Consider the following 23,720-nt stretch of genomic DNA (forward strand, 5'->3'; position numbering starts at 1 on the left):
TTAAGGTGTTGTTAACCGGATACACTTTGATAGATTTTCTAATTCAAACGTGATTATATTGACTGTTCTTTAACTTCCGTGATATTTATGTTGGTGAATAAAGAGGCTGGTATGAAAGGATTACATACTAATTAGTACATCAAATTGTTTAAAATTCATGGGCAGTAATGGAAAAAATTGGAGGGGGTCAAAGCTAGCATGGATTTAGAGATACATTGACCGGCCTATACTTCTACCACAACTGCCAACTACAGTTCCATTTGTGGTCAATATTTCAAAAACAAAATTAAGCTTCGACCTCTCAGGAATAAATACATTGACCTAAAGTTTTCTTTATTGTTTTATTGAGCCTTATAAAAGAAAAAAATCTGCTGCACGAGCGGTACATAAATCAAGCAATGTGATCCAGCTCCATGGTTACAAATTTAATGAAAGATACTCGGATAAAGTACCACACACGTAACTCCAAATTTCGTTGAGCGCAGTACCTACAGTTTTATCCATGTTCAACCTGAATTCTCGTTACGAAACATCTGGTGCAGTTAGATCTAACGTTATCTGTTCTTGTTTCATCGAGTAAATATCTGGCAATTTTTGTCAAATTCAAATTTCATTCCTTGTTTCTGGAGATATGTGATATTACCTGAACGACAGAAGCTAGGTACTTCATCAAAATATGAGTGACATTTGTTTTTCTTAGCTGCAGGCACGTTAACAACTACAAGTGAGCCTACGACTGTATAACGATGATAATTTCTTAGTTCCACCTGAACCACAGAAGCTAGGTATTTCATCAAAATATGAGTGACATTTGTTTTTCTTAGCTGCAGGCACGTTAACAATGACAACTGAGCCTACGGCTGTATAACGATAATAATTTCTTAGTACTAACACTGTAACTGGCATAAACACTGTTTAATAAACTGTTAACCTGTAACCTTGGAGTACCAATGACCATTGACCAAAGTAGGGCCGAAACAGAAAAATAATTCACATGATCTCAGAAACCAAAATATACTGGTTGATACCCCGATGTGAGTAAAAACTAATCAGTGGTCTGTTTCGAGAACTAATTGAGTGATATACACTCCTGGAAATTGAAATAAGAACACCGTGAATTCATTGTCCCAGGAAGGGGAAACTTTATTGACACATTCCTGGGGTCAGATACATCACATGATCACACTGACAGAACCACAGGCACATAGACACAGGCAACAGAGCATGCACAATGTCGGCACTAGTACAGTGTATATCCACCTTTCGCAGCAATGCAGGCTGCTATTCTCCCATGGAGACGATCGTAGAGATGCTGGATGTAGTCCTGTGGAACGGCTTGCCATGCCATTTCCACCTGGCGCCTCAGTTGGACCAGCGTTCGTGCTGGACGTGCAGACCGCGTGAGACGACGCTTCATCCAGTCCCAAACATGCTCAATGGGGGACAGATCCGGAGATCTTGCTGGTCAGGGTAGTTGACTTACACCTTGTAGAGCACGTTGGGTGGCACGAGATACATGCGGACGTGCATTGTCCTGTTGGAACAGCAAGTTCCCTTGCCGGTCTAGGAATGGTAGAACGATGGGTTCGATGACGGTTTGGATGTACCGTGCACTATTCAGTGTCCCCTCGACGATCACCAGTGGTGTACGGCCAGTGTAGGAGATCGCTCCCCACACCATGATGCCGGGTGTTGGCCCTGTGTGCCTCGGTCGTATGCAGTCCTGATTGTGGCGCTCACCTGCACGGCGCCAAACACGCATACGACCATCATTGGCACCAAGGCAGAAGTGACTCTCATCGCTGAAGACGACACGTCTCCATGCGTCCCTCCATTCACGCCTGTCGCGACACCACTGGAGGCGGGCTGCACGATGTTGGGGCGTGAGCGGAAGACGGCCTAACGGTGTGCGGGACCGTAGCCCAGCTTCATGGAGACGGTTGCGAATGGTCCTCGCCGATACCCCAGGAGCAACAGTGTCCCTAATTTGCTGGGAAGTGGCGGTGCGGTCCCCTACGACACTGCGTAGGATCCTACGGTCTTGGCGTGCATCCGTGCGTCGCTGCGGTCCGGTCGCAGGTCGACGGGCACGTGCACCTTCCGCCGACCACTGGCGACAACATCGATGTACTGTGGAGACCTCACGCCCCACGTGTTGAGCAATTCGGCGGTACGTCCACCCGGCCTCCCGCATGCCCACTATACGCCCTCACTCAAAGTCCGTCAACTGCACATACGGTTCGCGTCCACGCTGTCGCGGCATGTTACCAGTGTTAAAGACTGCGATGGAGCTCCGTATGCCACGGCAAACTGGCTGACACTGACGGCGGCGGTGCACAAATGCTGCGCAGCTAGCGCCATTCGACGGCCAACACCGCGGTTCCTGGTGTGTCCGCTGTGCCGTGTGTGTGATCATTGCTTGTACAGCGCTCTCGCAGTGTCCGGAGCAAGTATGGTGGGTCTGACACACCGGTGTCAATGTGTTCTTTTTTCCATTTCCAGGAGTGTATATGACATAATTGAAAACATGGATGGCTTTTCGGTTAAACGACATCGGTGGAATTTTCAGAACGAGATTTTAACACATTTTTCATACGCAGTTATAAGCCGCAACAGGTTCGCCAACTGTTGCACAAGAAAATCTGCACTACATGGTTCCATGTAGCGTATAATGATAGAACGTTACCACCAAACAGTGTAGTAAACATCCAACTGAGTGCCAAAAGATAGATGTACAACTTTTGGTGTATGAGTGGTCAAAGCAACCACGGCGGTCAAAGTACACCTGTTTTCGGTACTCCGAAAGAAAGACTACGTTGTTATCTTGAATGGCTCAATACAAAAAGCAAGCTGAAGCAGGAGAAACCTAGTAAATCTCATGGTTCTGCAGTAGACGGAAGTTAGCCTTGACTAGACAGCCTCTCTGCCATTTGCTGTTGATGGTACGTACCGTCGGAAATACTCGTAATTAGAAGAATTGCGACAAGTCCATTATTTAGCGAGCACCAAGGAAAAACTAGTGTTTATAGAAGTCTCGAATCTTTTTCCAGTACACACTAAATGACGTAACAGGACGGCTAAACACGAAGCTTCTGGTTAGGAATTGCACCACATGCTCCACATACGTTCTAATTCATTTTTAATGCTAGTGTGTCGATACCGATTGCGCGGCAACTTCTACTAATAACGCCGAAGGGGATTTTCCTGGAGATCGATCGTTGTACACTATCAACAAGAAGTTAATTGGTGCCTGTACACACGGGAAAAAAAGTCTCAGCAGTAATTTGTGTGAAATACTGACGACAAATGAAGTACATTTCCATGAAAGACACGTCGCAGTATAAAACTTAAGAGAGTTGCAATTATGTCTGACGTTCTACTCACTTGTGGCGACATATTTTAAATTAATTGCATTCCTGTGGAACGTATGTCATGAGCAGAGACAACAAAACAATCTTGACTTTCATCACGATGCGAAGATAGGCAGAAATACGTAACAAACATGGACAGTTAGTGAAGACTTTGTGATATAGACTTAATAAAAAACTATATTTCAATATACAGTTCTATTATAAAAAGTCTAAATGTTAAGGAATCAAGCTGTGCTGTGAACAATCTGCTCACGTAAACAATGCCAGACGACTAATCTGTAAACTATCTTGTTAATGTTTTCTCTGCTCTACAGTGATGTGTCAAAAGTCATTGGATTCCTCCTAATAGCTTGTCAGACCTCCTCTTGCCCAGCGTTTTGTGGTAATTCGACATGGCATTGACCCAACGAGTCGCTGGAAGTCATCTGCGGAAATATTGAGTCATCTGCCTCTACAGCCGTCCAAAACTGCGAAAACGTTGCCGGTGGAGGATTTTGTGCACGAGCTGACTTCTCAATTTACGCCCCATAAATGTTCGATAGGATTCATGTCGGGCGATCTAGATGGCCAAATCATTTTCGAATTTTGGACATTTTCCCAGTCATTTATCTTGTGCGTTTGTTCCAACTTTGAAATGTTGTTGTTGTTGTTGTGGTCTTCAGTCCTGAGACTGGTTTGATGCAGCTCTCCATGCTACTCTGTCCTGTGCAAGCTTCTTCATCTCCCAGTACCTACTGCAACCTACATCCTTCTGAATCTGCTTAGTGTATTCATCTCTTGGTCTCCCCCTCCGATTTTTACCCTCCACGCTGCCCTCCAATACTAAATTGGTGATCCCTTGATGCCTCAGAACATGTCCTACCAAACGATCCCTTCTTCTCGTCAAGTTGTGCCACAGACTTCTCTTCTCCCCAATCCTATTCAATACTTCCTCATTAGTTATGTGATCTTCCCATCTAATCTTCAGCATTCTTCTGTAGCACCACATTTCGAAAGCTTCTATTCTCTTCTTGTCCAAACTATTTACCGTCCATGTTTCACTTCCATACGTGGCTACACTCCATACAAATACTTTCAGAAATGACTTCCTGACACTTAAATCTATACTCGATGTTAACAAATTTCTCTTCTCCAGAAACGCTTTCCTTGCCATTGCCAGTCTACATTTTATATCCTCTCTACTTCGACCATCATCAGTTATTTTGCTCCCCAAATAGCAAAACTCCTTTACTACTTTAAGTGTCTCATTTCCTAATCTAATACCCTCAACATCACCCGACTTAATTCGACTACATTCCATTATCCTCGTTTTGTTTTTGTTGATGTTCATCTTATATCCTCCCTTCAAGACACCATCCGTTCCGTTCAACTGCTCTTCCAAGTCCTTTGCTGTCTGTGATAGAATTACAATGTCATCGGCGAATCTCAAAGTTTTTATTTCTTCTCCATGGATTTTAATAGCTACTCCGAATTTTTCTTTTGTTTCCTTTACTGCTTGCTCAATATACAAATTGAATAATATCGGGGAGAGGCTACAACCCTGTCTTACTCCCTTCCCAACCGCTGCTTCCCTTTCATGTCCCTCGACTCTTGTAACTGCCCTCTGGTTTCTGTACAAATTGTAAATAGCCTTTCGCTCCCTGTATTTTACCCCTGCCACCTTTAGAATTTGAAAGAGAGTATTCCAGTCAACATTGTCAAAAGCTTTCTCTAAGTCTACAAATGCTAGAAACTTTGAAATACCCAGGCATTTTACACCACTACACATAACAGTTAATTTCTTTCTGATTTACACCAACCTGTAAGTTTTGCCACCTAGCTGATCAAGAGAGACAGAAACACACATCTACATCCACGCTGTGCGAACCACTGTCAAGTACGCGGCGGAGGGTACTTGCCGTTGTACCAGCTACTAGGACTTCCATCCGCTCCATTCTCGTGGGGAGTGCGCCATGAATTATTGCTCAAACCATTCTGCGCTCGCTGTAATTACCACAGTCTCGTCTTCACGAACCCTACGGCAGCGATACGTATCGGTCGGGGGCGTGTAATATATTCCTAGATTCATCATATAAAGTTGGTTCTTCAAACTTCTTCTAACTAGTCTTTCATAGAATAGTTCCCGTCTGTCTTTAAACATTTTCCAGTTTAGCTTCTTCCGCATCTCCCTGACCACTCGTACTGTCCATCTTTGAACACGATTAGTATACCCTCATAGTCTTGTGGTTCCCACACAATTAAGCATTATTCCAGGACAGGTCGCACAGGTGTTTTGCAAACAATGTCTTTTGGAGGCTAATGGCATATTTTTCTACAAACGGACCGAAGTCTGCAACCTGCTTTAGCTATGACTCAGTCAATACGACTGTCGAATTTCATGTTCCTACAGATTATTACGCCCAGGGTTTTGTGTCAGTTGACCGATCGCAATTGTGACTGATGGATATTGTAGTTATAGCATACTACTTCTTCCGCTTTGTGACCTACAAAATTTTACATTTATGAAGGTTTAAAGAAAGTTGCCAATCTTCTTATCACTTTTCAATCTTATCGACATCTGACTTAGTATCAGTGCACCATTTTTCAGGTATTACTCCTTTATACACTCCTGGAAATTGAAATAAGAACACCGTGAATTCATTGTCCCAGGAAGGGGAAACTTTATTGACACATTCCTGGGGTCAGATACATCACATGATCACACTGACAGAACCACAGGCACATAGACACAGGCAACAGAGCATGCACAATGTCGGCACTAGTACAGTGTATATCCACCTTTCGCAGCAATGCAGGCTGCTTTTCTCCCATGGAGACGATCGTAGAGATGCTGGATGTAGTCCTGTGGAACGGCTTGCCGTGCCATTTCCACCTGGCGCCTCAGTTGGACCAGCGTTCGTGCTGGACGTGCAGACCGCGTGAGACGACGCTTCATCCAGTCCCAAACATGCTCAATGGGGGACAGATCCGGAGATCTTGCTGGCCAGGGTAGTTGACTTACACCTTGTAGAGCACGTTGGGTGGCACGGGATACATGCGGACGTGCATTGTCCTGTTGGAACAGCAAGTTCCCTTGCCGGTCTAGGAATGGTAGAACGATGGGTTCGATGACGGTTTGGATGTACCGTGCACTATTCAGTGTCCCCTCGACGATCACCAGTGGTGTACGGCCAGTGTAGGAGATCGCTCCCTACACCATGATGCCGGGTGTTGGCCCTGTGTGCCTCGGTCGTATGCAGCCCTGATTGTGGCGCTCACCTGCACGGCGCCAAACACGCATACGACCATCATTGGCACAAGGCAGAAGCGACTCTCATCGCTGAAGACGACACGTCTCCATTCGTCCCTCCATTCACGCCTGTCGCGACACCACTGGAGGCGGGCTGCACGATGTTGGGGCGTGAGCGGAAGACGGCCTAACGGTGTGCGGGACCGTAGCCCAGCTTCATGGAGACGGTTGCGAATGGTCCTCGCCGATACCCCAGGAGCAACAGTGTCCCTAATTTGCTGGGAAGTGGCGGTGCGGTCCCCTACGGCACTGCGTAGGATCCTACGATCTTGGCGTGCACCCGTGCGTCGCTGCGGTCCGGTCCCAGGTCGACGGGCACCTGAACCTTCCGCCGACCACTGGCGACAACATCGATGTACTGTGGAGACCTCACGCCCCACGTGTTGAGCAATTCGGCGGTACGTCCACCCGGCCTCCCGCATGCCCACTATACGCCCTCGCTCAAAGTCCGTCAACTGCACATACGGTTCACGTCCACGCTGTCGCGGCATGCTACCAGTGTTAAAGACTGCGATGGAGCTCCGTATGCGACGACAAACTGGCTGACACTGACGGCGGCGGTGCACAAATGGTGCGCAGCTAGCGCCATTCGACGGCCAACACCGCGGTTCCTGGTGTGTCCGCTGTGCCGTGCGTGTGATCATTGCTTGTACAGCCCTCTCGCAGTGTCCGGAGCAAGTATGGTGGATCTGACACACAGGTGTCAATGTGTTCTTTTTTCCATTTCCAGGAGTGTAGATAACTGCAACATCTGCGAAAGTCTAGACGCTACTATTAATATTTCCTGCAGGGTCATTGGTGTACACCATGAAAAGCAAGGTCCCAAACACTTTTGCCTGCGGCACACCTTAAGTTACTGCAGCTTCTCCGTAGATTTATTGTTACCGTGTTCATAATTTCTGCGAAGTCACCATTAGGTTACTTATTCCTCACCATGACAAAAGCTTCATAACAGCTGACAGTGGAGAGCTTTGACTCCAATGTAACTGACTAGCCGGAAACAAGATAACAAAATAAATTGGGCTAAATTATAAAAATTCTAGCCGATTTTTTTTAACGCGAGCCCGTGTGATGGCGCTCAGCTCGGAAGCAGCCAATTCGAATCCTGATCGCCGAATAAATTTCTATCGTCCGTTCCCGGTAGGCAGCTAGAGGGTAGCTGGTGGCACAGAGGTTGTAATCGGAAAAAAATTGGCTTCACCATTTACGTTTTTTTGGAAATCTGTCCGTTCCGAAATACGTAAAAATGAGAATCAAGGTGCCGCGACCTATTATCTATCCTCTATTTACGGAATCACCGATGATGATAGAATAATGGGTTTTGGTGTAACTGTCAAACTGGAACACGCCTAAGCAGGGAAAATATCATCGAATGATGGCTGTAACAACTGATGCGGTAGATGATATTCCAAACAGACTAACTGTTACTAAATCTGATCTCGCATGTGCCATCCAGATCTGTTATATATTGACGGAAAGATAATCACAAATCACAACACTAGAAAGGAGTTTTGCGACATAAACGAAATTTGGTCGGTGTGTTTCTACATCGGAAAGGTCATATGTGTTCAAATTCAGCGGCAGGTGTCATCCACAAAGCAGGCGGTCTATTTGTATACTTTTAATGGTCTTTATGGCTGATTTTTTTATTTTTATTAAATCTAAATACAATACATTTAATATTCGTACACAGTATAATATATTTTAACGTTTCGCAGTTCGACCATTCGAAGAACAATATCTTCAGCTGAATTACTGGCATTATATGGTCCCTCTGGTTGCTTACCGACGTACGGTTCTAAATGCAAAGTGTAAGCTGTTTTTACATCAACCAAAGCAAATACTTTTAACCCATACTTTGCTGGTTTGCTAGGGATATATTGCCTGAATGGAATGGGCAGTTCCCTCTAAATGCCAAAAGCTGTTTGTCAACAGTAAGATATTCACCAGTTGAAAATTATTTTTGGCGATTGTTCATGAAAGGTTCAAGTACCTCTCTGATAGGAGCCAAATTGTCAGTCTCTCTGCGAACACCTCTCTCACTGATATTATCAGACCCAAGACATTTCAACAGAAACCTGAAATGGTTTTCACTTATGCATAAATAACATGATTCAAGTCCGCTTCCCTTTGAGTTATCCCACAATTTCGATACACTCTTCCTAGAGCATCTCAAAGATCCACACATATATAACAAACCAATGAAACCTCTGTCGCAGCTGTTTAGTCAGCGTCTCTTTCCCTAGAGAAGTTACCACGAACTTCACTCTTGCATATATTAGTGCATGTTGATATAATGCTTATTACGTTTTCATCCAAGAACAAATTCAGAATTTATATTCCTGTCTTTTTTATATGAGCTTGATTTCTTGGTCCAGACAAATGCGTAATAATATCACAAGATCTGCTTCTAACAATGGCAGTATATTTATTATTCCTCCGTTTAGTTATTCCATCTTTCCCTAAAAGAAATGCGTCTTCTTGAGTTACTTCTTCCTGTGACTCATATTCATCATTCTCTGGCACTTCTTGTTCTGTTCCTGAATCATGACCGCTTTGATGAACACAGTCCTCAGTCTCTGGGTCAGCGCTATCACTGTGAGCATCTTCATCACGCAGCTCATTGAACCACTGCAGCCATACATTAGATCCCTACTTAACTCTGTCCGAGGTTTTTTTGCTTTTGACATTTCTTACACAATCTAAAACTGAAGAGAATACTAGGTAGCACGGAAGGTAACTGAAATGAGTTTCAATAAGCCCAAATTTACGCACATGAAAGATCGATTGAATCTTGGAATGCAATAAAATAATACAGACTTACTTAGTTTCAGATTGTGGAAGCAGGGCTCCCGCTGATGACCAGTGTCCTCCAGACTATAATAATGTTTCATAAACAACGTATCTTTCGTAACTGAAAGCCAGCAATGATTGGAGGTAACTGCTGGAGAGTTAACAGAAAGGCACTGAAAATGTCGCGATCTCAATCCTGCCCTGTCAGACAAAATTGAGCGGGAAAGTCACGTGGGTGACGAGTGACATCCGTGCGAGCGACGGAGGATTAAATAAACGCTGTAATGGTGGTCAGCGTTAGTTACCTTTGATATTAGCCAAATATACCTTTAAGCGACCAAGACCCATTACCAGTACCTCAATGAGCATAAACGAGGTCGCGTAATAGAGCTAAGAGAAGCTGGGCGTTCCTTCTGGGATGGGACAGAAAGACGCGACAGGTACGTAGCCACTTTACATGATTGTCGGCAGTGGTGGTCACGGGAAGGTATGGTCACAAGAACACAGGGCTCCGGATGGCCATGTGACACTACCGAGAGCAAAGATCATCGTGTTTGGCAATGGCTCTGGCGCACTGTACTGCATCTGCAGCAGCAATCTGAGCAGAGGTTGGCACCACAGTGACACAACGAACTGTCACATACCGCTTACTTCAAGGACATCTCCGAGCCAGGCGTGCTGTACTTTGCGTTCCACTGACTCCAAACAACGGCCATTGGCGACTTCAGTGAGAGCCAATTGGAGGACTGATCCGATGTCTTTTGTGATGAAAGCTGGTTTTGCCTCGTTGTCGGTGATCTACATCTACATACACACTCCGCAATCCAGCATACGGTGCGTGGTGGAGGGTACCTCGTACCACAAGTAGCATCTTCTCTGCCTGTTCCGCTCCCAAAGAGAACGAGGGAAAAATGACTGCCTATATGCCTCTGTACGCGCCCTGATCTCTCTTACCTTATATTTCTGGTCTTTAAGCGAAATTGTAAGTTGGCGGCAGTAAAATTGTACTGCAGTCAGTCTCAAATACTGGTCTTCTAAATTTCCTCACTAGCGATTCACGAAAAGAACGCCTCCCACCCGAGTTCCTGAAGCATTTCCGTAACACTCGCGTGATGATCAAACCTACCAGTAACAAATCTAGCAGCCCGCCTCTGAATTGCTTCTATGTCCTCCCTCAATCCGACCTGATAGGGATCCCAAACGCTCGAGCAGTATTCAAAAGTAGGTCGTATTAGTGTTTTATATGCGGTCTCCTTTACAGATAAACCACATCTTCCCAAAATTCTACAAATGAACCGAAGACGACTATCCGCCTTCCCCACAACTGCCATTACGTGCTTGTCCCACTTCATATCGCTCTGAAATGTTACGTCCAAATATTTAATCTACGTGACTGTGTAAAGCGCTACACTACTAATGGAGTATTCAAACATTACGGGATTCTTTTTCGTATTCATCTCCATTAATTTATATTTATCTATATTTAGAGTTCACTGCCATTCTTTACACCTATCACAAATTCTGTCCAAATCATCTTGTATCCTCCTACAATCACTCAACGACGACACCTTCCCCTACACCACAGCATCATCAGCAAACAGCCGCACATTGCTATCCACCCTATCCAAAAGATCATTTATGTAGATAGAAAACAACAGAGGACCTACCACACTTCCCTGGGGCACTCCAGATGATACCCTCACCTCCGATGAACACTCACCATCGAGGACAACGTACTGGGTTCTATTACATAAGAAGTCTTCGAGCCACTCACATAGTTGGGAACCAATCTCATATCTCGTACCTTATTTAGGAGTCAGCAGTAGGGCACCGAGTCAAACGCTTTCCGGAAGTCAAGAAATATGGCATCCGTCTGATACCCTTCGTCCATGGTCCGCAAGATATGTGAAAAAAGGTCGAGCTGCGTTTCGCAGGAGCGATGTTTTTGTTTTCTAAAGCCGTGCTGGACAGCAACTTCTCTGTCTCAAGGAAATTCATTATATTCGAACTGAGAGTATGTTCGAGAATCCTGTAACAAACCGAAGTTAAGGATATTGGTCGGTAATTTTGAGGATCCATCCTTCCAGCCTTCTTATATACAGGCGTCACCTGCGCTTTTTCCCAGTCGCTCGGGACTTTACGTCGGGCAAGAGATTCGCGATAAATGCAAGCTAAGTAAGAAGCCAATGCAGTAGAGTACTCTCTGTAAAACCGAACTGGAATCCCATCAGGAACTGGCGATTTATTTATTTTCAACCCATTGATCTGCTTCGCAACCCCAGGGATGTCTATCAGTGATGGTGGCAGTATATTGGTTAGAAGGAGGCCAGTCGAGGGCTTGCAGCCAGCCTGTATGCGTGCTGGACACACTGGACCTACACTTCGAATTATGGTGTGTGGTGCGACTGTCTATGACAGCAGGAGCACTCTCGTTGTTACCCCAAACACCTTAACTGCAAATTCGTACGTCAGTCTGGTGATTCGACCTGTTGTGCTGCTATTCACGAACTGCATTCAAGGGGACATTTTCCAACAGGATAACGCTCGGCCACATACCGCCGTTATAATCCAACATGCTCTACAGAGTGACGACATGCTGCCTCGGCCTGTTCGATCAGCAGATCTCCAATTGCGCGCATAAGGGAGATTGTCGGACTATAACTACAGTGTCATCCACAAACAGCATTAACCGTCCAGAATGAGATTTTCACTCTGCAGCGAAGTGTGCGCTGATATGAAACTTCCTGCTGGATTAAAACTATGTGCCGGACCGAGACTCGAACTCGAGACCTTTGCCAGGAAGGTTCATATCAGCGCACACTCCGTTGCAGAGTGAAAATCTCATTGTGGAAACATCCCCCAGGCTAAAGCTAAGCCATGTCTCCGCAATAGCCTTTCTTTCAGGACTGCTATTTTCGCAGAAGAGCTTGTGTTAAGTTTGAAACGTAGGAGACAAGGTACCGGCGGAATTGAAGCTGTGAGGGCGGGTCGTGAGTCGTGCTTGGGTAGCTCAGTTGGAAGAGCACTTCCCCGCGAAAGGCAAAGGTCGCGAGTTCGAGTCTCGGTCCGGCACACAGTTTTAAAAAAATCTTCAAATGTGTGTGAAATCTTATGGGACTTAACTGCTAAGGTCATCAGTCCCTAAGCTCACACACTACTTAACCTAAATTATCCTAAGGACAAACACACACACACATGCCCGAGGACACAGTTTTAATCTGCTAGGAAGTTTCAGCATTAACGGTCCATGTATCAACCGACCAAGGGCAACAGGCATGGAAATTCGTGCCACAAACTGATATCTGATACCTGTGCAACACACGTACGTTTGCATGCTTCCATTCAACAGCCTGGCGCTTACGACAGTTATTATCGTACCACCACTTCGCATCTGAAATGGCTTATTTCGCCTTTAGATTAATCTGAGATCTTGCTATGTTAACCGCTTAAATAAGTTACCTTGACAAATGAATTCCCGAAATTTCGTTACTATCCATTGTGGTAGCCTTTAAATCGGCCGCGGTCCGTCAGTATACGTCGGACCCGCGTGTCGCCACTATCAGAGATTGCAGACCGAGCGCCACTACACGTCAGGTCGAGAGAGACTTCCTAGCACTCGCCCCAGTTGTACAACCGACTTTGCTAGCGATGGTTCACTGACAAAATACGCTCTCATTTGCCGAGACGATAGTTAGCATAGCCTTCAGGTACGTCATTTGCTACGACCTAGGAAGGCGCCATGTTCAGTTACTATTGATATTGTAAATAATGCACAGTCAAGAGCGACGTTCACCAGTTATGGATTAAAGTTAGGTATTCCACCAGCTACGTCCGTTTTTTCTAAAGTCTAATTTCCTTGTCCTGTTCCAGACCTCACGCCAGCCTGCGTGAGCTAAAACGCGTGCTTTTCGGCTTCATCTAATAACACTGTTTTTGCTCTCCTGCCAACCCACAACATCCATTAACTGTTTTTTGGTGTTGCTATGCTTTCTTTTTCTGTCAGTGTACCTGCTGAGCCGTTGTTTCAGTGACGTCACGGCACTTTTCAGGCATGCAGCACCTGGTGATCCTGGAGCCCGAACCGTGGGGCCTTCCTCTGCACGAGACGCTGCTGCCACAGCGCCTGCGCGGTCTCGGCTACGCGACGCACGCCGTCGGCAAGTGGCACCTGGGCTTCTACAGGAGGGAGTACACGCCCACCTACCGCGGCTTCGACGCCCACTTCGGCTTCTGGAATGGTTTTCAGGACTACTACGATCACACTGTACAGGCCTCCGTGAGTACTCCCACGCATTTCTTACAGCATATTTCAGCAGCCACAACGCCGAACATGTGTCTCTTACTGTTATTATTTCACTCACTGAAAAGTGTCAGCTTTATCGAACACCTATTCACTTTTCTGCCACCTAACCAAAGCGAGTATGGGGAGGAAGTCGCCGAATCATTCAATATTTTTTATTTTGAGTCAGACGTACCCAAGTATTTCCTCGCCTTTGTATGTCAAAGGGATTTACGTAGTGCATGGCCGATTTCTTCAGGTCACTGATTTCGTATGCCATTAGAGTGTGGCCATACACCTCTCGCATCATCGTCTCATTGCTGTCTTAACTTCCCATAACTTTGGTAAATTGCAGGCAGTATTATGGCTGTCGAAATGAATAAATGTCCTTAACACAAAATTTTATTCAACTGTGGTTCAATACTGTTAGCGCAACGGCGGATTAGTTTGTGAAATAGAGGAATAGTCTAGTAAATCTGGCACTCCTGTTGATAGATAAAGTATAAATAATCAGTTTTACATAAAATGCTGAAATTTTACAAGTTTGTAAACACGAAACTGGAGCATTCATTTTCCTAATTTCCTATTACAAACAAAGACAAAAAATGAACTGTGATTGTAGTAAAGTATTGAAAAATTGTCATTACACCTACATCTACATCTACATGGATACTCTGCAAATCACATTCAAGTGCCTGGCAGAGGGTTCTTCGAACCACCTTCACAATATTATTCCAATCTCGTATAGCGCGCAGAAAGAACTAACATATGTATATTTTCCGTACGAGCTCTGATTTCCCTTATTTTATCGTGGTGATCGTTCCTCCCTATTTGTAGGTCGGTGTCAATAAAATATTTTCCCTTTCGGAGGAGAAAGTTGGTGAATTTCGTGAGAAGGTTCAGTCGCAACGAAAAACGCCTTTCTTTTAATGATATCCAGCCCAAATCCTGTATCATTTCAGTGACACTCTCTCCCACATTTCGCGATAGTACACAATGTGCTGCCTTTTTTGAACTTTCTCGATGTACTCAGAACGGACAAACGTAATGTAGGCAGTCTGCTTAGTAGATCTGTTACATTTCCTAAGTGTCCTGCTAGTAAAACGCGTTCTTTGATTAGCCTTCCCCACAACATTTTCTAAGTGTTCCTTCCAATTTACATTGTTCGTAATTGTAATTGCTAGGTATTTAGTTGAATTTACGGCTTTTAGATTAGACTGATTTATAGTGTAACCGAAGTTCAACGGATTCCTTTTAGCACTCATGTGGATGATCTAACACTTTTCGTTATTTAGGGTCAACTACTAATTTTCGCACCATTCAGATATCTTTTCCAAATCGTTCCGCAGTTTGTTTTGATCTTCTGATGACTTTATTAGCCGATAAACGACAGCGTCATCTGCAAACAACCCAAGACGGCTTCTCAGATTGTCTCCCAAATCGTTGATGTAGATAAGGGACAGTAAAGGGCCTGTAACACTACCTTGGGGAACGCCAGAAATCACTTCTGTTTTACTCCATGACTCTCCGTCAGTTACTACGAACTGTGACCTCTCTGACAGGAAGTCACTAATCGAGTCACATAACTCAGACGACATTCCATAAGCACACAATGCCACTATAAGCCGCTTGTATGGTACAGTGTAAAAATCCTTCTGGAAATCCAGAAATACGGAATCTATCTGTAATCCCTTGTCCATAGCACTTAACACTTCATGCGAATAAAGAGCATGTTGTGTTTCACAAGAACGTTCTTTTCTAAACCCATATTGACTGTGTGTCAAATGGTTCAAATAGCTCTGAGAACTATGGGACATAACATCTGTGCTCATCAGTCCCCTTGAACTTAGAACTACTTAAACCTAACTAACCTAAGGACAACACACACATCCATGCCCGAGGCAGGATTCGAACCAGCGACCGTAGCGGTCGCGCGGTTCCAGACTGTAGCGCCTAGAACCGCTCGACCACTCCGGCCGGCGACTGTGTGTCAATAGACCGTTTCCTTCGAGGTCATTCATAATGTTCGAACACAATATATGTTCCAGAATGCTGCTGCATATGGACATTAATGATGTGGGCCTGTGATTAAGTGGATTACTCCTACTAACTTTCGTGAATATTGGTGTGATCTGTGCAACTTCCTAGTCTTTGGTACGGATCTTTCGTCGAGCGAACGGTTGTATATGATTGTAAGTATGGAGCTAATGCATCAGCATACTCTAAAAGGAACCAAATTGGTATACACTCTGGACCAGAAGACTTGCTTTTATTCGGTGATTTAAGTTGCTTCACTACTCCCAGAATATTTACTTCTACGTTACTCACGTCGGCAGCTGTTCCTGATTCGAATTCTGGTATATTTATTTCGTCTTCTTTTGTGGAGGCATTTCGGAAGGCTCTCTTTAGTAACTGCTTTTTGGCAGCACTGTGTTCGATGGTATCTTCACTGCCATCGCGCAGAGAAGTCATTGATTGTTTCTTGCCGCTAACATACTTCACATACGACCAGAATCTCTTTGGATTTTCTGCCAGGTTTCGAGACAAAGTTTCGTTGTGGACACTGTTATAAGCATCACACATTGAAGTCCGCGCTAAATTTCGAGCTTTTGCAAAAGATAGCCAATATTTGGGATTTTGCGCCTGTTTAAGTTTGGCATGTTTGTTTCGTTGTTTCCGCAAAAGTGTTCTAACTCGTTTAGTGTGCCAAGGAGTATCAGCTCCGTCTTTTGTTATTTTATTTGGTATAGATCTCTCAATTGCTGCCGATACTATTTCTCTGAATTCAAGCCACATGTGGTCTGCACTTAAATCATTAATTTGGAGGGAGTGGAGATTGTCTCTCAGGAAGGTGTCAAAAGAATTTTTATCTGCTTTTTTGAATAGGTATATTTTTCGTTTATTTTTGGAGGATTGGGTGTTACAATATTCAATCTCGCTACGACAATCCTTTGTTCATTAATCCCAGTATCCGTTTTGATGCTCGTTATTAACTCAGGATTACCTTATTAGTGAAAAAACCTACGAAATTATGAAACAGTCGTTCAGAGAAATATCTGTAGTGTACAGATGTATAAGTACAGTACCAAAATTAAGAAACACAGTATGCAAAAGACTAATTCTCTCTAATGTCTGTTTAACTCAGAACGTGATTGTATACAATATTTTGATAAATTTCCAGAAGCTACAGTGAATGCAGTCGATAGCAAAGAGCTCACGAATTTAAATGTCATGCACAATTCAGCTGTTTTTCACGCAACTTAGTGTTTATGACGTCTAATATCCTCCACTATGAGAGCTACCATGATATGATTTTGTAGCTGCGATTAGCAAAGAAATAGTAAAATTGAAAGTCATGCTTGATACGGCAGTTTTTCACGCTTTTCAATGTTCATTGCGAATAATCTCCTGAACTATGATAGATATGTGGCCCTTACCCCACAGTGAATGTTGTTTGACAGTAAAGAATATACGTATGTACCAAGTTTGGCTGAAATCGGTTCAGTGGATTAGAAGGAGATGTGGAACATATACACACCTATACACACATATACCCACTTTTATAATATGCGTGGATACTCGTATTCCTGTATTTCATCGACAATGTTTAATGTACTATCACGCTGAGATGATAAAATTCATCGGATACCTTCTGTTATGCCATCCTTGGATTCCCTTTGTACTACTTTGCGTTGTCTATTTCGAATATCTACTCTCTCTAAAACTTTAGCTAACTGTTACTTCGAAATACTACTACCGTTTTTTGGCTCTTAGTTCATTTCGTATTACCGAATTTAATGTAATATTCGTTTCTGTATAGCCACTCTCTAAAGAGCAGTTACAAGTGGATGCCGAAGGATCTTCCAGAGAATCAGAAAACGGCAAGCATCGTTGTTTGTCTAACTTAGTGAGATAGGGGGAGAAAGGAAAGGATTTCGTTGCTCAGAGATTCTGGCATGTGATGAAACGCGGTGTCACCACTAAGACCCCGCCTCCAAACGGATAAGCATTGAGTGCCAAAATCCCCGCTCCGGCAGTCCACAAAGAGACCTCTCTGCCCAGGAAGCCGGAAAAGTGATGCCCAGTTTCTTTTTCGACGCTGAAGCACCGCTGTTCAGCAACTGTCTACCACAAGTTGCAACAGTTAACGCTGAGCAGTACTACAACACGCTCCTGATGCTCAGACGGGCCATCGAGAACAAGAGCAGGGACGAGCTTTCGAATAAAAAAAATCCTTCTCCAGCCCTTGACCGGGAAGACCCACGAGCTCCTTCAGAAATTTCGATACAAATTCTGGAAAGTCCTCCTCGCAGCTCCGATACCTTCCCGTGAGACGCGTATCTTCGGTCCTTTAGAAAAATCTCTGAAAGGTCAGAGATTGATCTGTGGAGAAGAAGCGCAAGACACCGTGCATAACTTTTCCTACAATGAAGCAATCCACTCACTTCCTACGATCTGGGATCGGCGTATCAGTGGGAATGAGAATTGTATATAGTTGTACTGTTCCAAATATACTGTAATTAAATCAGATTCTTGTCGGGTTTCCAGCCTGATCAAACTGTCATCTGAGCACAATATCTCAGCGGTCCACCTGGCCGCCATCACCTGGTGAGAAAAGCGACGCTGCTCTCGCCGATAACTGATTCCACTCGTTTTTTTGGTCCTTTATTGAGTTTCGATTCCCCCTAAAGGGGGCGGGCTGGCAGCAGCTTAATACGCCGCTCTTCAGCCTACAGAATTTGTTTTAAAAAGATGAAGATAATAAAAAAATAATAACAGTTGGCTATAAAATCGGTAAAATAGGTAAAAATGGCAGAAAATTCTGGAGCGTAAAACACAAAACACAGGGTCAATGAGGCTAATAAAATACACAGGATGTAGAAAAATAATAGACAGACAATTAAAAAAACACGGCGACAGTCTGGGTTCTGTTCGCAAGAGATATAAAAAGCACACCAAGCGACAGCATGATTTCTGTTCGCAACACTGTGGAAGGACGCACAACACGGAACACTCACTTAAACACTCCGCTAAAAGTTGGCAGAAACACGACATACCACACCCGAGAGCAGGTGGGGGGAAACCGGTCAGATGACGGGAAAAATGGAGTGGGGGGAAGGAGAGGAAAAGTGAAGGGGGAGGGGGGAAAGGAGCCAATGGAAGAGGAGGATCCATAAGAGGGGTGGGGGTGCTGAGCAGACGTGCCAGGGATTGGGGAAGGCAGAGGAGGGAGCAAAAGGACTCGGGGGAGGGGGGGGGAGAAAGGAGATAGGGAGAGGAGAGGCGGGGAGAAAACACAGGATGGAAGGGGGCAGGAAGAGGGAGCCCAGGGAAAGGACGGAGGAAAGGAGGGGGGGTGAGGATCAGAGTTGATAGGAAGGATAAATGGAGGGGATAGAGGACACCATCTGGGAGGGGGAGCTGATGGAAGCTACCTTGGGAAAGGAGATGTAGGGTGTAGAGATGGAGGGTAGGGGGGACACTACGGTGAAGATGTGGCAGGGGGCGGGGATGGGAGAGGAGAGGAGCAACCAGGGGGTGAGGGGGTTCAAGACGGCGGGAGGTGTATAGGATGCGGATATGTTCGAGGAATAGGAGCAGATGGGGGAAAGGAATGAGATCATGGAGGATCCACGTGGGGGACGGGAGGCGTATACGGAAGGCGGGGCGGAGTGCATGACGCTCAAGGATCTGGAGGGACTTATAGAATTTGGGGGGGGGGGGGCAGATTACACTTGCAAATGATTCCGCCTTTATACGCATCGGAAGTACAACAGCGCATGCGCTAGATACAGTGCGCACTGCTGCCCCCTTGAGCAAAAAGAGTTGCAGCGCTCCGGTGGTGAATACTGTTAGAAACGATATATCGTTACAAATGAGCACTCATAGCCGGCCGATTCAGGTGCCGTTGTTTCTTCATGTCTGATAAAACAGGATTCCACGTTTTATTTAGCCGGTACCCATTACCACGATTAATGATATTATCTGCTAGTCTCATTTCGACAGATTCTTTTAGAACACCATCCCAGTACCGCGAAGCATTTGCAACTACTTGCGTCTCATCGTATAGCATCCTGTGTCCCTCTGCAAGACAATTCTCAGCCACGGCAGGTTGATCTGGTTGTAATAATCGCGTGTGGCGATGATGTTCAATACACCTGTCGTTGACGGTACGAATACTTTGGCCAATGTAAAGTTTCCCGCACTCACACGGTATTTTGTATTGCATAAACCTAAATCATCTTTGACAGAGCCAAGAACTGCTCGAGTCTTAGCTGGCGGACGAAAAGCACATCTGATCTCCTCTTTCTTCAAAAGTCTACCTATCGTGGCGGACACATACCCAGCATACAAAAGATAAGCCACAGACCTAAATTTCTCTTCAAAGGGTTCAGGTAGAGGTCCAGGAGGACTTCTAGGATATGGCCCTGAAAATATCTTTTTTGAAGCCTTCGTGTTTTCTGAGATACGTTAAAGACATGTTACTTGTTTGGCCATATGGAATAGACACTTTGCACCAGTTATTGGACCATTTTAATTGTCTTCATCCTAACATCAAATTCACGATGGAAATTGAAAAGGAGGGGAAGTTACCTTTTATAGATGTACTAGTTTACAGAAAAGAAGACGGAACACTTGGACACAGAGTTTACAGGAAACCGACTCATACCGACAGCTATTTTCATGCTACCAGTTCCCATCCACCTTTTCAACGTACAAGTGTCCTTCGGACCTTGGTTAAACGAGCATAAGCTGTATCGGATACTGAAAATTTACCACAGGAGCTGGAACACGTTCAGTAATAACAGCTACACGATCCGACAAATTCGACGTGCTTTTCAGTTTGGACCTCTACCTGAACCTTCTGAAGACACCTTCAGGTCTGTGGCTTTTCTTCCTTATGCTGGGAATGTGTCCGCCAAGATGGTAGACTTTTGAAGAAAGATCAGATGTGTTTTTCGTACGCCAGCTAAGCTTCGAGCACTTCTTGGCTCTGTCAAAGTAGATTTACGTTTGATTATGTCTGGCGTCTACAAAATACCGTGTGAGTGCGGGAAACTTTACATTGGCCAAAGTATTCGTACCGTCAACGACAGGTGTATTGAACATCATCGCCACACGCGATTATTACAACCAGATCAATCTGCGGTGGCCGAGCATTGTCTTTCAGAGGGACGCAGGATGCTATAAAATGAGACGCAAGTAGTTGCAAATGCTTCGCGGTACTGGGATGGTGTTCTAAAAGAATCTGTCGAAATGAGACTAGCAGATAATATCATTAATCGTGGTAATGGGTAAGGCTAAGTAAAACATGTAATCATGCTTTATCAGACATGAAGAAGCAACGGCATCTGAATCGGCAGGCTATGAGTGCTCATTTGTAACGATATATCGTTTTTAACAGTATTCACCACCGGAGCGCTGCAACTCTTTTTGCTCAAGGGGGCAGCAGTGCGCACTGTATCTAGCGCATGCGCTGTTGTACTTCCGATGCATATAAAGGCGGAGTCATTTGCGAGTGGAATCAGTTATCAGCGAGAGCGGCGTCGCTTTTCTCACCAGATGATGGCGGCCAGGTGGACAGCTGAAATATTGTGCTCAGATGACAGTTTGATCCAGCTGGAAACCCGACAAGTATTTCATATACACTACTGGCCATTAAAATTGCTACACCAACAAGAAATGCAGATGATAAACGGGTATTCATTGGACAAATATATTATACTAGAACTCACATGTGATTACACTTTCACGCAATTTGGGTGCATAAAATCCTGAGAAATCAGTGCCCAGAACAACCACCTCTGGCCGTAATAACGGCCTCGATACGCCTGGGCATTGTCAAACAGAGCTTGGATGCAGTGCACAGTTACAGCTGCCCATGCAGGTTCAACACGATACCACAGTTCATCAAGAGTAGGGACCGGCGTATTGCGACGAGCCAGTTGCTCGGCCATCATTCACCAGACGTTTTCAATTGGTGAGAGATCTGGAGAATGTGCTGGCCAGGGCAGCAGTCGAACATTTTCTGTATCCAGAAAGGCCCGTACAGGACTTGCAACATGCGGTCGTGCATTATCCTGCTGAAATGTAGGGTTTCGCAGGGATCGAATGAAGGGTAGAGGCACTGGTCGTAGCTCATCTGAACTGTAGCGTTCACTATCCAAAGTGCCGTCAATTCGAACAAGAGGCAACTGAGACGTGTAACCAATGGCACCCCATACCATCACGCTGGGTGATAACGCCAGTTTGGCGATGACGAATACACGCTTCCAATGTGCGTTCAACGCGATGTCGCCAAACACGGATGCGACCATCATGATGCAGTAAACAGAACCTGGATTCATCGGAAAAAATTACGTTTTGCCATTCGTGCACCCAGGTTAGTCGTTGAGCACAACATCGCAGGCGCTCCTGTCTGTGATGCAGCGTCAAGGGTAACAGCAGTCATGGTCTCCGAGCTGATAGTCCATGCTGCTGCAAACGTCGTCGAACTGTTCGTGCAGATGGTTGTTGTCTTGCCCATCTGTTGACTCAGGGATCGAGACGTGGCTGCACGATCCGTTACAGCCATGTGGATAAGATGCCTGTCATCTCGACTGCTAGTGACACGAGGCCGTTTGGATCCAGCACGGCGTTCCTTATTACCCTCATTAACCAACCGGTTCCATATTCTGCTAACAGTCATTGGATCTCGACCAACGCGAGCAGCAATGTCGCGATATGATAAACCGCAATCGCCATAGGCTACAATGCTACGACTGGTACGCATTTCTTCTCCTTACACGAGGCATCACAATAACGTTTCACCAGGCAACGCCGGTCAACTGCTGTTTGTGTATGAGAAATCGGTTGGAAACTTTCCTCATGTCAGCACGTTGTAGGTGTCGCCACCGGCGCCAATCTTGTGTGAATGCTCTGAAAAGCTAATCATTTGCATATCACAGCATCTTCTTCCTGTCGGTTAAATTTCGCGTCTGTAGCACGTCATCTTCGTGGTGTAGCAATTTTAATGGCTAGTAGTATACTAATACGCCGGGAATGTCTGCATAGTCACAAAGTGTAATTAAAACTAATAAAAACTGTTGTTAAAATTTATATCCATACAACTGAAGTTTCCTTTTATTCGGTAGACCTTACACGTTCAGAAACCAATATTTGCTGACACACCCGCAATTCTGCCCCATGGTGATCAGTAGGATTACCACTGGGCCTTACACATTCTTCAGACATCCATATCAAAGAACCACGAACTCGAGTGAACGCATCTGGCTGCTTCCGCTTTGGGCAGTTGGGTTGAACAAACTTCCCAGTAAGAGATGTGGGCTGATAATGGGTTTGCGATACACCAACGGACGTAAAACTAGGAATACACTCCAAAGGTCAAGTGAACGATGTTTTCCCCGACCGACACATCGCTCATGAGAAGTTATTGCAGAACAGTCGATAACACGCAGAAATTTACAGAGAACACGAAAATATTCCTAGAAATTCTATAACATTCAATACCTTTTCTAAAATTTCTAGCATGTTCCTGAAATTTTTCGAACATTCGAAAGTATTCCCAGAAATTTCCCAAACATTAGATATATTTAATATTTTCTGCCTTCATTTCTTACTTTCTTTTATCTGTTTTCTCGATTTGTTGGTATTTCGTCCATAAGACCTTATAGTCAACCTAATTTGGTAACTGAGCGTTGCGCGTTACAACTATCGTCATAGTGTTGAAAATAGTTATTTCTGTGAACTAGCTTGAATTCGCAACGAACAATAATACATGTTAATAACACAGATGATTTGAAACGTGTACTAGTATAGTACAGAATATTATACATCAAAGTACTATAGTTATTTATCAATTGCACTTAAATTCAACAGAAGAGTTTTATTCCGACATGAATTGAATGACTGCTGTAAGAACTTGCGCATTTTTCTCATTTAAAACTGAATAATGTTATGTACGAATGGAAAATATAAATTTTTCGTA

The 23,720-nt window shown here is 44.6% G+C and overlaps 1 protein-coding gene across 1 annotated transcript in view; it reads left to right on the forward strand.

Annotated features, from left to right (window-relative positions):
* The window catches only part of LOC126176647 (arylsulfatase B-like), a 437,026-nt gene that overhangs the window by 94,007 nt on the left and 319,299 nt on the right, over positions 1–23,720 (forward strand). The window contains exon 4 of the mRNA XM_049923804.1: positions 13,503–13,729. Coding sequence (XP_049779761.1) covers positions 13,503–13,729 — 227 coding nt within the window. The remainder of the gene's footprint in view (positions 1–13,502; positions 13,730–23,720) is intronic.

Source organism: Schistocerca cancellata, chromosome 3 (genome assembly GCF_023864275.1).
Source record: "Schistocerca cancellata isolate TAMUIC-IGC-003103 chromosome 3, iqSchCanc2.1, whole genome shotgun sequence".
NCBI classification, from domain to species: Eukaryota; Metazoa; Arthropoda; class Insecta; order Orthoptera; family Acrididae; genus Schistocerca; species Schistocerca cancellata.